This window comes from Eumetopias jubatus, unplaced genomic scaffold, assembly GCF_037043125.1.
Source record: "Eumetopias jubatus isolate StellerSeaLion01/CBP00866 unplaced genomic scaffold, mEumJub1_p1.0 scaffold_9, whole genome shotgun sequence".
Taxonomy (NCBI): Eukaryota; Metazoa; Chordata; class Mammalia; order Carnivora; family Otariidae; genus Eumetopias; species Eumetopias jubatus.
In genome coordinates this window covers 125,292,914-125,305,363 of record NW_028274815.1, presented here as the reverse complement: position 1 = coordinate 125,305,363, position 12,450 = coordinate 125,292,914, and the positions used below count along the sequence as shown (strand labels likewise).

The 12,450-nt window shown below is 51.1% G+C and overlaps 1 protein-coding gene across 1 annotated transcript in view; it reads left to right on the top strand.

Annotated features, from left to right (window-relative positions):
* The window catches only part of RIMS4 (regulating synaptic membrane exocytosis 4), a 61,803-nt gene that overhangs the window by 32,479 nt on the left and 16,874 nt on the right, over positions 1-12,450 (top strand). The window contains exon 2 of the mRNA XM_028121847.2: positions 7,990-8,128. Within this exon, the coding sequence (XP_027977648.1) occupies positions 7,990-8,128 (139 nt within the window). The remainder of the gene's footprint in view (positions 1-7,989; positions 8,129-12,450) is intronic.

The window sequence follows — 12,450 nt, the reverse complement described above, 5'->3', positions numbered from 1 at the left end:
TTAGTGCAGTGGTTCATTAAAAACATGGTTATTGAAGATGTCCATCGACGGTTGAATGGATAAAGAAGAGGTGGTATATATACACAATGGCATATTATGCAGCCATCAAAAGGAATGAGATCTTGCCATTTGCAACGACGTGGATGGAACTGGAGGCTGTTATGCTGAGTGAAATAAGTCAATCAGAGAAAGACATGTATCATATGACCTCACTGATATGAGGAATTCTTAATCTCAGGAACAAACTGAGGGTTGCTGGAGTGGTCGGGGGTGGGAGGGATGGGGTGGCTGGGTGATAGACATTGGGGAGGGTATGTGCTACGGTGAGCGCTGTGAATTGTGCAAGGCTGTTGAATCACAGATCTGTACCTCTGAAACAAATAACGCAACATATTTTAAGAAAAAAAGAAAAAGAAGAAGGTAGCAGGAGAGGAAGAATGAAGGGGAGTAAGTCAGAGGGGGAGACGAACCAGGAGAGATGATGGACTCTGAAAAACAAACTGAGGTTTCTGGAGGGGAGGAGGGTGGGGGGATGGGTTGGCCTGGTGATGGGTATTGAGGAGGGCACATTCTGCATGGATCCCTGGGTGTTATGCACAAACAATGAATCATGGAACAGTACACCAAAACAAATTATGTAATATATGGTGATTAACATAACAATAAAAAATTTAAAAAAAAAACATGGTTATTGGAGTTAGAAAGATGGTTTGGGTTCCAGCTCTGCCATTAGTAGGTATGTGTCCTTAGGAAAGTTCCTTAACCTTCTGAATTCTTATTTTCTCCTCCTATAACATGGGGCAGTAACTATTTGCTCACAGTTTATTGTGACAGTTAAATGCTATGATCCCTCTTAAAACACTGGGCACAACATCTGACACAGTGGTGATAATAATAATAATAACCGTCTTTATCAAGTGCTTGTGGTATGCCACCGCTCACCTAGGACATCCTGAAGATTAAATGTTCGTATTATTACATTACCATATTGTTGGAGTTAATCTTCATAACAGCCCTAAGAGTTTGGTGAGTGCTGAATAAATTATAGGTGTTATTTAAAGCTTAGCTCTGGAGGACGGTTAGAATTTTGCTAGAGAAGGTGAGGAAGGGAGGAAAGTCAAAGAGAGAAAACCATGGTGAGGAGTTACTGAGGATGTACCCAGAGCGAGGTGCCTGGGGCTGGGGTGTGAAGACTATGGGGGAGACCAGTAGCAGATGGGCTGGGAATCAGATAATGGAGTCTTGCATGCCTGGATGCAAAGGTTGAACCTAATTTGGCAGGCAATGGGGAGCCGTTCTAAGGTTTTAAATAAGATCATGGCATGATTGAAGTGATTTACTTATAAATTTATATTTCACCTTCATTTACATTATAGAATTAATATATTTAACTATAAAAAATTCAGAAGTCACAGAAGCATACAAAAGAGAAATAAAACTTTCCCAATGTGCTGGTTGGAGTATAAATCGGTACAACTACTTTGGCAAGTCATTTTGCAGCTGACCAAATGCTTGCCCTATAACCCACAAGTTCTGTTTCTAGGTATATTTCTGAGACATGTGTGTGAATCTTCCCTAAAGGCCAAGCATTGAAGTAATCATAGCAACATTATTCCTAATAGCCCCATACTGGAAAAAAAAAAAAAAAAAAACCTAAACAGTACAATGGATAAATAGGTTGTGGTATATTCATACAGTAGAATACTATATAGCAGTGATAATAAGCATCTACAACTACACACAGCAATGTGAGTGGATCTTATACATTCAGTGTAACACTTAGCAGAAGCAGCCAGCTCCCCCCTCCCCAAAGGGCCATTCTCTGTTTATAAAGTTCAAAAACAGGCAAAACTAGTATTTTGGGTTAGAGATCAGGATAGTGGCTCCCCTTTGTGGAGTGAGAGAGACCTGAAGATGGGGCACAGTGGGCTTCAGGGGTCCTGGCAATGCTCTGTTTCTTCATTTGGGTGCCGGTTATACAGGTGTGTCTGCTTTGTGAAAATTCATCAAGCTGTATGCTTTGGGTTTGCTCTTCTGTATAGATCTTGTAGTACTTAGATTTGAAAGTTACAGAAACACATCTTTCATCCCCCTCTTCTGACAGTCTTTCTCCCTACAGTTATTCCCCATTAACAGTTTGGTTCATATCCTCCCAGATTTCCTCCCAAATATATATAAGCTATCTATAGCTTTACAAAAATGGTATTATGATTTACATAGTGTCCTGCAGTGTACTTTGTTAACAATATGTTGAGGCAGTCTTTCTGTGTCACTGTATGTGTAGATCTGGATGATTCTTTTTTTAAAAAAAAGATGTTATTTTAAAATAATCTCTGCACCCAACGTGGGGCTCGAACTCACAACCCCGTGGTCAAGAGCTGCATGGTCTACTGACTGAGCCAGCCCGGCCCCCCCCCCCCCCGATGATTCTTTTTAACTGTTGCACAGTATTTTATTGTGGGGATGTGTCATTTAGTAAACTGGTTCCCTGTTGGACAGTTAATTCCAGCATTTCATTGGTGTAAATGATACATGGGGAACCTCTTCATGCACATCTTTGTGTACTTTTGTGACTGTGTAGAATAAATTAGTAGGAGTGGAGTATCTTTGTCTGAAGTGATAATTTAAGATGGTTAATCTCTTAATGACTTGTTGGGTGGGTGGGTTGGAAGCAGGGAGACCAGTTAGGAGTCTGTTGACATAGTTTAGACTTGAGGTGTAGGTGGTTGGCTGTGAAAATGGACAAGAAAGGGGAGAGATAAGAGCTATTACAGGCAAAGACCTTATAAGGCCTGCTGTTTGAAGAGAGAGGGGAAAAGTCAGAGAGGTCCTGAGGGGGTTCTGAGTCTGAGTGGCTGAGTTGATTGGGGGAAGTAGGACCAGGGATGGGTTTAGTTTTGGCCAGGTTGCATTCAAGGATTCTGCTCATCATCCAGGTAGTGATGCTCAGAATGCAGTTGGAAGTATTGCTCTGGCCAGAGTTAAGGACTCCATGTTGGGGGTGGGATTCATTTGCATAGGGTGGTCCTGAGGTTGTGGGAGGGGAACGAAATCACCAGGGGGCGAGGTCTAGAGGGAGGGGGAACCCAAGGTCTGAATGGTGAGGCCCTCATGTATAGGGATGGAGGCAATGGTCAGAGGGACCGGAGGAGATTCATAAAATTTACTATCAAGGAAGCCAAAAGGGAGATCTGAAATGACTGTTGTTCAAAGGATGAAATAATCCATAGCCTACGTTAGTTGCCCTCCCACTGGTCCCCCAGTGGTGCTGTCATTACATTTTGTACTTGGTCTTCAAAGCACTTACCACACTTGTGATTAATCAATGTGATCATCTGTTCAGGGTCCACCTCCCCCCTCTGAACTGTGAGCTCTGTGGAGGCAGGGACCATGCCATTCTCATACTCTTCTATCTCCAGCATCAGGCATGGTGTTTATCACATAATGGTGTTGGTACCCCAAGTTGTTGTTGCCGTTTCCTGGCAGGACTCCAGCTGTTCACACTCCGTGCCCCCCTCCCCCGGGGCAAATAGGGAGAAGAGGGACTTAGGACCCCGCGGAGAGAATTCAAGCTGCTCATTTCAAGTTTTGGGTGCAGCAAGTGTGAGTGGGTGGCCAAAAGTGGGTCATCCAAACTCCCATTTATTTGTACATTACAGTAGTCAGCTACAGTTGGTGCCCAAAGCTTATAGGACTCAAACTCCAAGCCTCTCCAATGGGGCACTGTGAGAACCGTGGACAATGTAGCTTCTCCTTTGCTCTCCTTAACCATTCCTTTGGAGAGCATGCCCTTCCCCATGCCTGCACTCATTGTGCAGCAGCTCTTCTTATCACCACATTCATGAAGGGAATGGTGTTCCCATCATGATGCTGGAATCTACCTGTGCAAAGATTTTTGAACTTCGACTTCCTTAGGATGCCGGTCAAGGCAGGTGTCTTAAGTCACATTTCCCCCAAAAAGTACCCTGAGATGAGATTTGTGTGCAGGTGATGGAAGTGCCCCCACAGGAGGCCGGGGAAGCAGGAAGCATGCAGGGATGTGGGATTGAGGGCAGCTCCAGCCCCCCCACCTCATAGGGTTCCTCTGGAGCGCATGTTATGCCTCAGAGTTGTTCTGACCTGAGGTAAAGGACCTGAGTTGAGGGTTCATTCTCCTGTTCCATTTAGGCTTTGATTAAGGGGATCACGGATCATAAACCCCCAGGCACTTCTGCCTCTCTCTGTGTGGGGGCAACGTGGGCTCAGTAGCCAAAGGAAGACTGAGAAACAAACAAAAAGTTGGCAGGTAGAGGCTTTCAGAAGCCCAGTTTGGTGGTGGGGCTCACAGGAGTGGGAAGAAGGGAGATCTGTGAGGTGTGGGTGGAGTGTCAGCAATGTGTGCTACAGCAGGTCATGCCCGGGTCTTTTTCTGGGACCCGAAGGACCCAAGGCAGAGGCTGAAGCTCCCCTCTCTGTCTTCCATCCGCTTGCGCTTTATCAGTGGAGACCAGCACTTAGAAGCACATTTCACATCCTCATGAAGCCTTCCCACCAGACCAGAAGGCACTCAGTAGATGTTCACTGAGTGAGTTGGAAGCACCACCGTTCAGGAGTGGGGGCTGAGATGAGGCCGTTGTATTTGGTCACGAGCAGCCGTTGGAGACTGGTTTAGGAAGCTGTGCGAATGCAGTGGAAGCCAGACTGCGAGAAACGACAGCGTGTGGTTGTCTCTGTGCTCGGGAGGAGTTTGTTGGTTGAAGGCGGTGGTGGAAGAAGCGAGGCCTTGAGCAGACTTGCGGGAGGAGTGGAAAGAAGCAGAAGATGGAGAGGTGGCAGATTCAAGGCCCAGAGAGGACAAATGGGAGGAGGAGTTCCCGGTGTGAGTGGGAGGAGGTGGGATGAGGAGAACAGGTGGCAGATCAGCCTTGGCCAAGAGAAGGGTTACCCTCTTACTGCGAGAGAGCGGGGGAGGGGGGTTGAAAGGTCTGAGGATGGTGCAAGTTGGGAGTGAGAAGGAGCAAGTCAAAGAGACACAGCTTTTCAGCCAAGTGGGGGAAAGGTCATTGGTTGGGGTGACGGGGTGATGGGGTAGGGAGTGTGAAAGCGTTGGTACAGTCACTTTGGGGACCTTGACTGAGTCAGCAAGAGATGGCCAGTGGAGGATCGGATGGCTGAGGGTAGATGGCGGACCTTGTTGGTGTGGTTGGGCACCACACTGGGGACTCCTGTGGTGGGGAAGGTGGCATGTTGGGGAAAATTTTGCAAGATAGTTGGTGTGAGCAAATTTGGGGAGTGTTGAGAGGTCTTAACTCTGCAGTCACTGTGGCTACTTCTGTTTCGCACCTACTATGTGCCGGGCTCTGTGGCAGATGTCCAACAGTTCCATGGGGTCGGTGCTACCTGACTTGCCCAAGGTTGGGCCACCAGTGGTTGCAGAGCTGGAACTCTGTGCCTGCCCCGACTGATTGCAACACCAGCCTCACCTGAGGCCCATATAGGGTATTTGGATGTGAAATGCTTTGGTGCTGCAGAATGCCACACAGATGTGAAGCACACCTCTCCAAACCTCCTCCTTAGCCCCCTTGGGGACTGAATTGCGTCATGCTTTGGTTCTCCCTCTTCCAGGAGAAATGTGTCAGACCCTGGTGGGTGGGGACAAACCAGTGTGAGTCTCTAGAACAGGGTTCTGTGGGGAGGTAGAAAGCCCAGGCAGGTGTCTGCAGCCTGCCTGCAGGGTGCCAGGTTCTGCGTTTGTATCCCCAGTGTGGGGGAGTGGAGTTTGTCCCTGGACCTGTGTCTGCACTGTGTGTGTGGGAGTTGGGGGACGTCTCTCTGTGCTTGTGAGTCTGTGCTTCTCAGTGAGCATGTGCGTGGTTTTGAATCTTACTCTGTCTTAGCACCTGCTACACACAGAGGCACACAGAAGTGGTTGGGTGGGTTGCAGATACAGCTTAGGGAAAGAACAAATGGTGGGATGAAGGGCGGCGGAGAGACGGGGACACACGTGTTCCCGCACGTGTTCAGAAACACCCAGGTGACACATACACGCACACACAGAAATGCAGTGTCTTTCTCTGTGTGCTTTCTTGAGTGGGTTGGCATATACTTCTTATGGATGTGTGTCTGTGTGTATGACTGGCACATACCCAGTTAGCCTCTGAAACACAGAATGACAGGTATATGGAGACTCGTGGAAACACACAAATAAAAACGCTCAGACACACATTAGCGCACTCTGTGTCTTAGCACGTGTATTCCTGCGTGTTTCTGTGTGACCATGTGTTCTTCTGAGTGTGAACATCTGTGTGCCTGAATAATGCAGGTACATGTGGGAGACAAACGTGGGCACACACGCTGAGAAACACACACACAATATGTGTGTGTGTGTGTGTGTGTGTTTCAGAGTCAGGGAGGGAAGGAGGAGGGAGGCCAGGAGGACAGTGGGAGGGTCCTGGTCTCGCTCTGCCTCCTGGTACGCAGACCCAGGGCCCCCTACCTTTTGGGGAGCAGGATGATGGGATTTGGGTGACACTGCTTTGCTCCGGTGGGTTGGCCAGCCAGCACTGAGGAAGACCCTGAGGTATATGAGTTCATCCCAGACTTCTTAGAGGCGTGGGGAAGATCCCCCTAAAGGTCTACCCCACCTCGAGTACACCCGCAGTCCGTGCAGGGTGGCAGGAGATGTAAAACTCACCCTGATCACCAGGCTGTGGAGCAAGGAGCAGAGAGACCCTCCTGGGGTCAATTCCTGGTGCCATCATTCCCCCACCCCTTTCTGGCTCTATGGGCGTGGACAAGTGGCTCAACCTCTGTGTTTTATGTCCTTGATGCCCTTGAGTCTGGGAGAACAGACTCATCTACCTCATAGGCAGTTGAGGATTAAGACCACCCTCAGGGCAGACATCCGTTCATCCAGCAGTTATTAACTGAGCGCCTACTGTGGCTGGACCCTCTTCTTGGCCCTGGGACTTCAATAGTTACCAAAGCTAAGTACCGTGTCCTGAGTTCACCTGCTATGGGGAGGAAGCTGGTCAATAAACCAGTAATGCCATAAACATGTCTGGGCTGGTGTTGGGAAGAAAGCCAGAGCAGGGTGATGGGACAGAGAGGGGCAGGGGGCGGTAGGGGCCAGAGAATGGTCAAGGAAGGCCTTGGCTAAGATGACGTTTGATCACAGAGTGGAAGCAAAGGAGTGAGCTACTGGCAGAGGAGAGGGTGTTTGAGGGGAGGGAATAGCAAGGGCAGAGGGCCATTTGTTATAAGTCTGTTGTTCTCCCATTTTACAGTTGAGGAAATGGAGGCACAGAGAGGCTGAGTGATTTGCCCAGAGTCTCACAGCCAGTGAGAAAGAGATCCACATTTGAACGTGGGAAGTCTGGTTTCAGAGCCATTGGTCGAATTGGTGGTCCTCAATCAGGGGTGACTCACTCCCCCCACCCCAGGGGATATTTGGAATGTCTGGAGACGTTCTTGATTGCCACACTGGACCGGAGGGCACTACTAGCATCTAATAGGTAGAGGCCAGGGCTACTGATAGAACCTCCACAATGCACAGGACGCCCCCGACAACTCAGCGGGATCCGGGATCCCGTCTAAACTGCCAGTTGTTGCTGAGGTGGGGAAAACCTGGTCCAGATCCATGCAAAACACTCAACAGAGTATGACACATAGTAGGTGCTCAGTAAAGAGTAACTGAAGAGGAGGAGGAGAAATGATCTGTAGAGAGTTGCAGGGGAGTGTTGAATTCAACGGGGAGAAGAGACCTGTAAATGAATCCGTCCGTTAACAGGACTCCTGTGATGCTGCTTGGTGGGTGGGTATGAAGGGCAGGGCCGCCCCAGGGAGGGGGTACAAGTGAGGCAGGTGGTAGGAGGAGTTTGGTGGGCTGGAGGGGGCGGGGCGACGCTGGGCAGCCACCAGCCACTGTACCACTAACCAGATGACTCGTCTCTCTGTCCCTTCCCGCCCTCTGTCTCTCTCCCCATCTCTCTTGGCCTCTCTGCCCAGAAGGGGACAGCCGGAGGCTGAAGGGGGCCATCCAGAGGAGCACGGAGACCGGCCTGGCAGTGGAGATGCCCAGCCGGACCCTGCGCCAGGCCAGCCACGAGTCCATTGAGGACAGCATGAATAGCTACGGCTCGGAGGGCAAGTGAGTGTGGGGCCCGGCCTGCTGCCAGCCCTCCTGGCTCTCGCAGCCCCTGTGGTGTGGGGTGGGAGGGGCTGAGCAGCGCTGGCCAGGAGGCCGGGCTCAGCCTCAGGCCGGGCAGGGCATTGGCTCAGCGCTGCGGGTCGTGCCGAAGGGAGGTGGTAGGGCAAGCAAGCTCCAAGGGTGACGCAGAGCAGTGTGGGGCAGACTCCGGTGCCTGACGGCCCACGGGCTGCATGCACCATCTTGGGCCCATCCCTTCTCTGAGCCTCAGTTTTCCCATCTGTAAAACCGGGTAATAGGGGCAGCCTCAGAGGGGTGTTGTGAGGATTCGGTGGGTTTCTGTTTACAGAGAGCAGAGGACAGTGTTGGCACGTGAGTGCCGTATGTCAGTGTTGGCAAATAAAGAACGGGGACGCGATGGGTTTTATCAGGATGTTACTCTTTCCCCTTTACTTTCTTAGTTTCTTAAATCATGATTGGTTTTTAAAAATACATAATCAATAAGGAGTTTGATAAGGAGTTTCACACATGTCAAACCATAAAATATGAGGTCTGACCGCCTCCTCACCAGCATTCTCTCTCCCCTGACTGTACGTCAGCACCACTGGGTTCTTGTTCCCGCTCCAGATTGTAGGCCCTGTGCCCTGAGTCAGAGTCTCTGGGAGTGGAACTCAGAACTCCATTTTTTAAAGGTTCCCCGAGAGAAGACTACTCCAGACTGGGGGGATCTCATCTTTGTAGCAATTATGGACCTCTTTGAGAATTTTGGGCAAGTTTTGGGCCTGCTTTCCCCTGAGAAATATGTGCACATACACCCTAACACACACACAGTCCCACACGTTCTCACACACATACACACACAGTCATACAAACATACTCTTTTCATAATTAGAGCACGTTCCCAGATTCCCCTGGAGCCCATCCATGGATCCCTAGCAAAGAAACTTTGCTCCCAAGTGACATTCTTACCGTACAGATGACCAGGGCACTCAGAGAGGTTGGGGAGCTTGTCCTGGATCACAGAGCACGTTAATGGGTCTGGAACTTAGGAGTCCTGACTCCCAGTGGGGGCTCATTCCGTGGCAACGCATCGCTCCCTTGTCTTGGCCATCCTCAGCCAGGGGTATGGGGGTTCTCGTCACCCTCATGAGGACACTGGGGCTTGGGGAGGTTAAAGCGGCGCTGTCCAGTACAGTGGATGCTAGGCACGTGGCTATTTAAATTAATTTAAATGGAATAAAATGAAATATTCTGTTTTTCCATCGCACTGGCCATATTCCAAGTGTCCAGTGACAACTCTTTGGGACAGGGCAGGTATAGAGCATCTCTGCCCTCGCAGACAGTTCCGTTAGGCAGCACTGGCTAAGTGGCTCGTCCGGGGGCAGACACCGGGGCACGGCTGGGGCTTGGCCGCCACCTTCTGCTCTTCTCCCGTTTCTGGCACTGCCTCCCAGCTGGGGGTTCCTGCTGGCTGGAAGCCCTCCCACCCCCAGCCCCTCCTAAACTGGGCATCTCCGGCCTCTGTGAATGGCCTTGCCTTGGCAGATGCTGCTGTCCCACCCACCTCCTCGGGAGGCTTTCCGGAGGGCGAGAAGGGGAGGGGGACAGGCGGAAGGCAAAGGAAGAGGAGGAGGAGGAAGGGAACAACTGTTTTCTTTAGCCTGAGAAACTTGGCAAGGCAGCAACACTTGGAGGAAGATATTGTAGGCATCAGGGTAGCAGTGGGTCTCTGCTGAGTTCCAGAGGGTCAGGAGGTTTGGGACCTAGTCCTGGCTCTGCCACTGACCCCCAGATGGCCTTGGGCACATCTCTTAAGCTCCAGGAGGCTGGCCAACATCTTGTCGGTTGGTCTCGCAGGCAGCTCAGGGGGAGGGCAGCGTGGTGCAGGGAGCAAGAGCGGGAAGTCAAACCCAGAGCCCCATTTTACAGAAGGCTCAGAGATGCCACGTGACTTGTCCAGGGAGAGCAGCACAGGAGAGTGTTGTGAAGGAGAAATGAGCTGATGCCTGCACATGACAGGTGCTTGGGAGGTGGCTCTTGTCATTTGTTGTAATGTGCTTTAAGGGACCAGAGAGTCTGAGTTAGATTCCAGGCAGGACCCTGGAGTCAGACAGGCCTGGTGTGTGCCTCATTTCTGCTTCTTAGTAGCTGTGTGACTTTGGGGAAGTTACTTTACCTCTGTAAGCCCAGTTTCCTCATCTATGGAAAGGGGACAATAATAGCACACTGAGACTCCTCTTAGAGTTGTTGTATGGAATATATGTACGAGCGCTTAGGACTGTGGCTGGCACGTAGCATGCCCTGTTATTCTGTTATTACTGGCTTTGATTATTGTTGTTTGTTGTTGATTCAGCCCCTGTTAGTTGGGTATTTTGCTCCTTGTGGCCAGTTGCATCTTACTGGACAACAGGGAGCCACGCCCGATGCAGTTGTGTCTGTAAAGTACTTAGCACAGAGCAAGCACGGGATTGATGTTGGCTGTGACATTTGTGATTATCAAAAGGTTTGGGGTGCATATCTTGAGCCCAGCGGGTTGGAGGGTGCTGGTTCCAGCAGAGGGGAGAGCCTTGCCCTTCGGAGAGGGTCTGGAGTATGGATGGAGCCCAGCCAGGTTCCTCCACTCCACGTAACACCTGGGCAAGGGAGGGGCATAGAAAGGACTGGGGGGACGTGGAGCTGTGGTCGGCCCTCTCCTTGTTCTAGCGGTATTTTGGGCACTGGTAGGACCCAGATGCCAGGCTCTGAAATAGGAGGGGGTGTGACTGTCCCCCCCTTGGGCTCCTGCCAGCCCAGCTGAGGCTTACGAGGAGCCAGCATGCAGTCCCCACGAGCCCGCAGCCCCTGGCACTGCTGGATCTGTCTGCCCGTGCCCTGGATCACTGGCGTGTGTATTCCTGCAACTGGGCACAGGGGTTTTTCTTTCAGCAAACATGATCGAGTACCTACAGTGTGCTAGACAATTGGGTGGGGCACCTGGGAGCCCCAGACTTGCACTGACTGAGCAGCTCATAGTGAGGTGAGAGCTGCCAAGGACAGGCATAGAGAACTTTGGAAATACTGCATCCTCACCAGGTCTCTGGGCTGGGGAAGGGATGCGTATGGGGGGGCCATTCTGTCAGCGAAGATCCGTGGGCTCCAGACTGCCTCATATTAGCTGACAGTGACATCAGCCCTTGCTGTTCCAAGTGTGGCCCCCAGTCCAGCAGCGGCGGCATCCCCTGCGGGCTGGTTAGAAATGCAGTGTCGGCATCCCCTGGGGGCTTGTTAGAAATGCAGTGTTGGCATCTCCTGGGGGCTTGTTAGAAATGGCAATGGCTCCACCCCAGACCTACTGCATCCGAATCTGAAGCTTTACAAGCTCTCTGGGTGGTCCGTGTGCACATGGAGGTTGAGAGGCCCTGGCCCAGTGGGAATAATGTTCTAGAGCTAAGCCTTATAGAGCACTTGCTACGGGCAGGCACCGTGCAAAGCACTTTTATATATACTGGCCCATTTAATCCTCACAGCAACCCGATGACGCTGAGCCTGTGAATGTCCCCATTTTACAGACGAGGACACAGATGCCAAAAGAGGTTAATTAACTTGCCCAAGGTCACTAACTTCAAATGCCAGGCTTCAAATCTGGGCCTTGGAATCTGCCCTTCACCTTTACACTTGATTCTTTCCCTCATTTAATGTTTGCGTCCATCAAGATTTCGGTAGGTGGACGCTTCCAGCATGGTGTGGTGGCTAGGTGAGTCCCTTCAGCTTTTCCCTCCCTAGATCTCAGCAGGTGGGACCGGTCCTGGTGTGTCCCCTAGGGCTGGGGAAGGGCCTTCCTTCCCTGAGCCCCTTTCTGCCTGGTTGAAAATTGGAGTTCTCTGTGTTAAGCATGGAAGGAAACAGCTGTGGGTTTGGCAGAGCCGAGCCACTCCTCACTCTTGCCTAGATGCACACAAGCCTCCCTTTTGGTCGAAACTCCAGTCTGTCACTCAGCACGCACTTCTGCTGACCCCTGCCAACCTGCCCCAGGCCCCAGCCATGTGCCCCCAGCTCCAGCGCCCTGAGCCTCTCACGCTCCCCTCCATCTCCCCTGCAGGTCTTCGCTGCCTCTACCTGGCACTGCCCTTCCCACCTCTCCTCCCTCTCCACCCTCTGACTCATTCCTCTTCCAGATCTCAGCTCAGAACTGGCACGTAGGCTTCATCTCCTGTGCCAACTCCAGTTAATTGATAGTAGCTCCCTGGGCTGCTGTGTGGAGAAGGATTCTGGAGCCTCGTCCAACCTTGGCAGGGGTGTGGAGGTTGATTAGCAATGTCTGCCCCGGTGTGGGCAGACGGGGA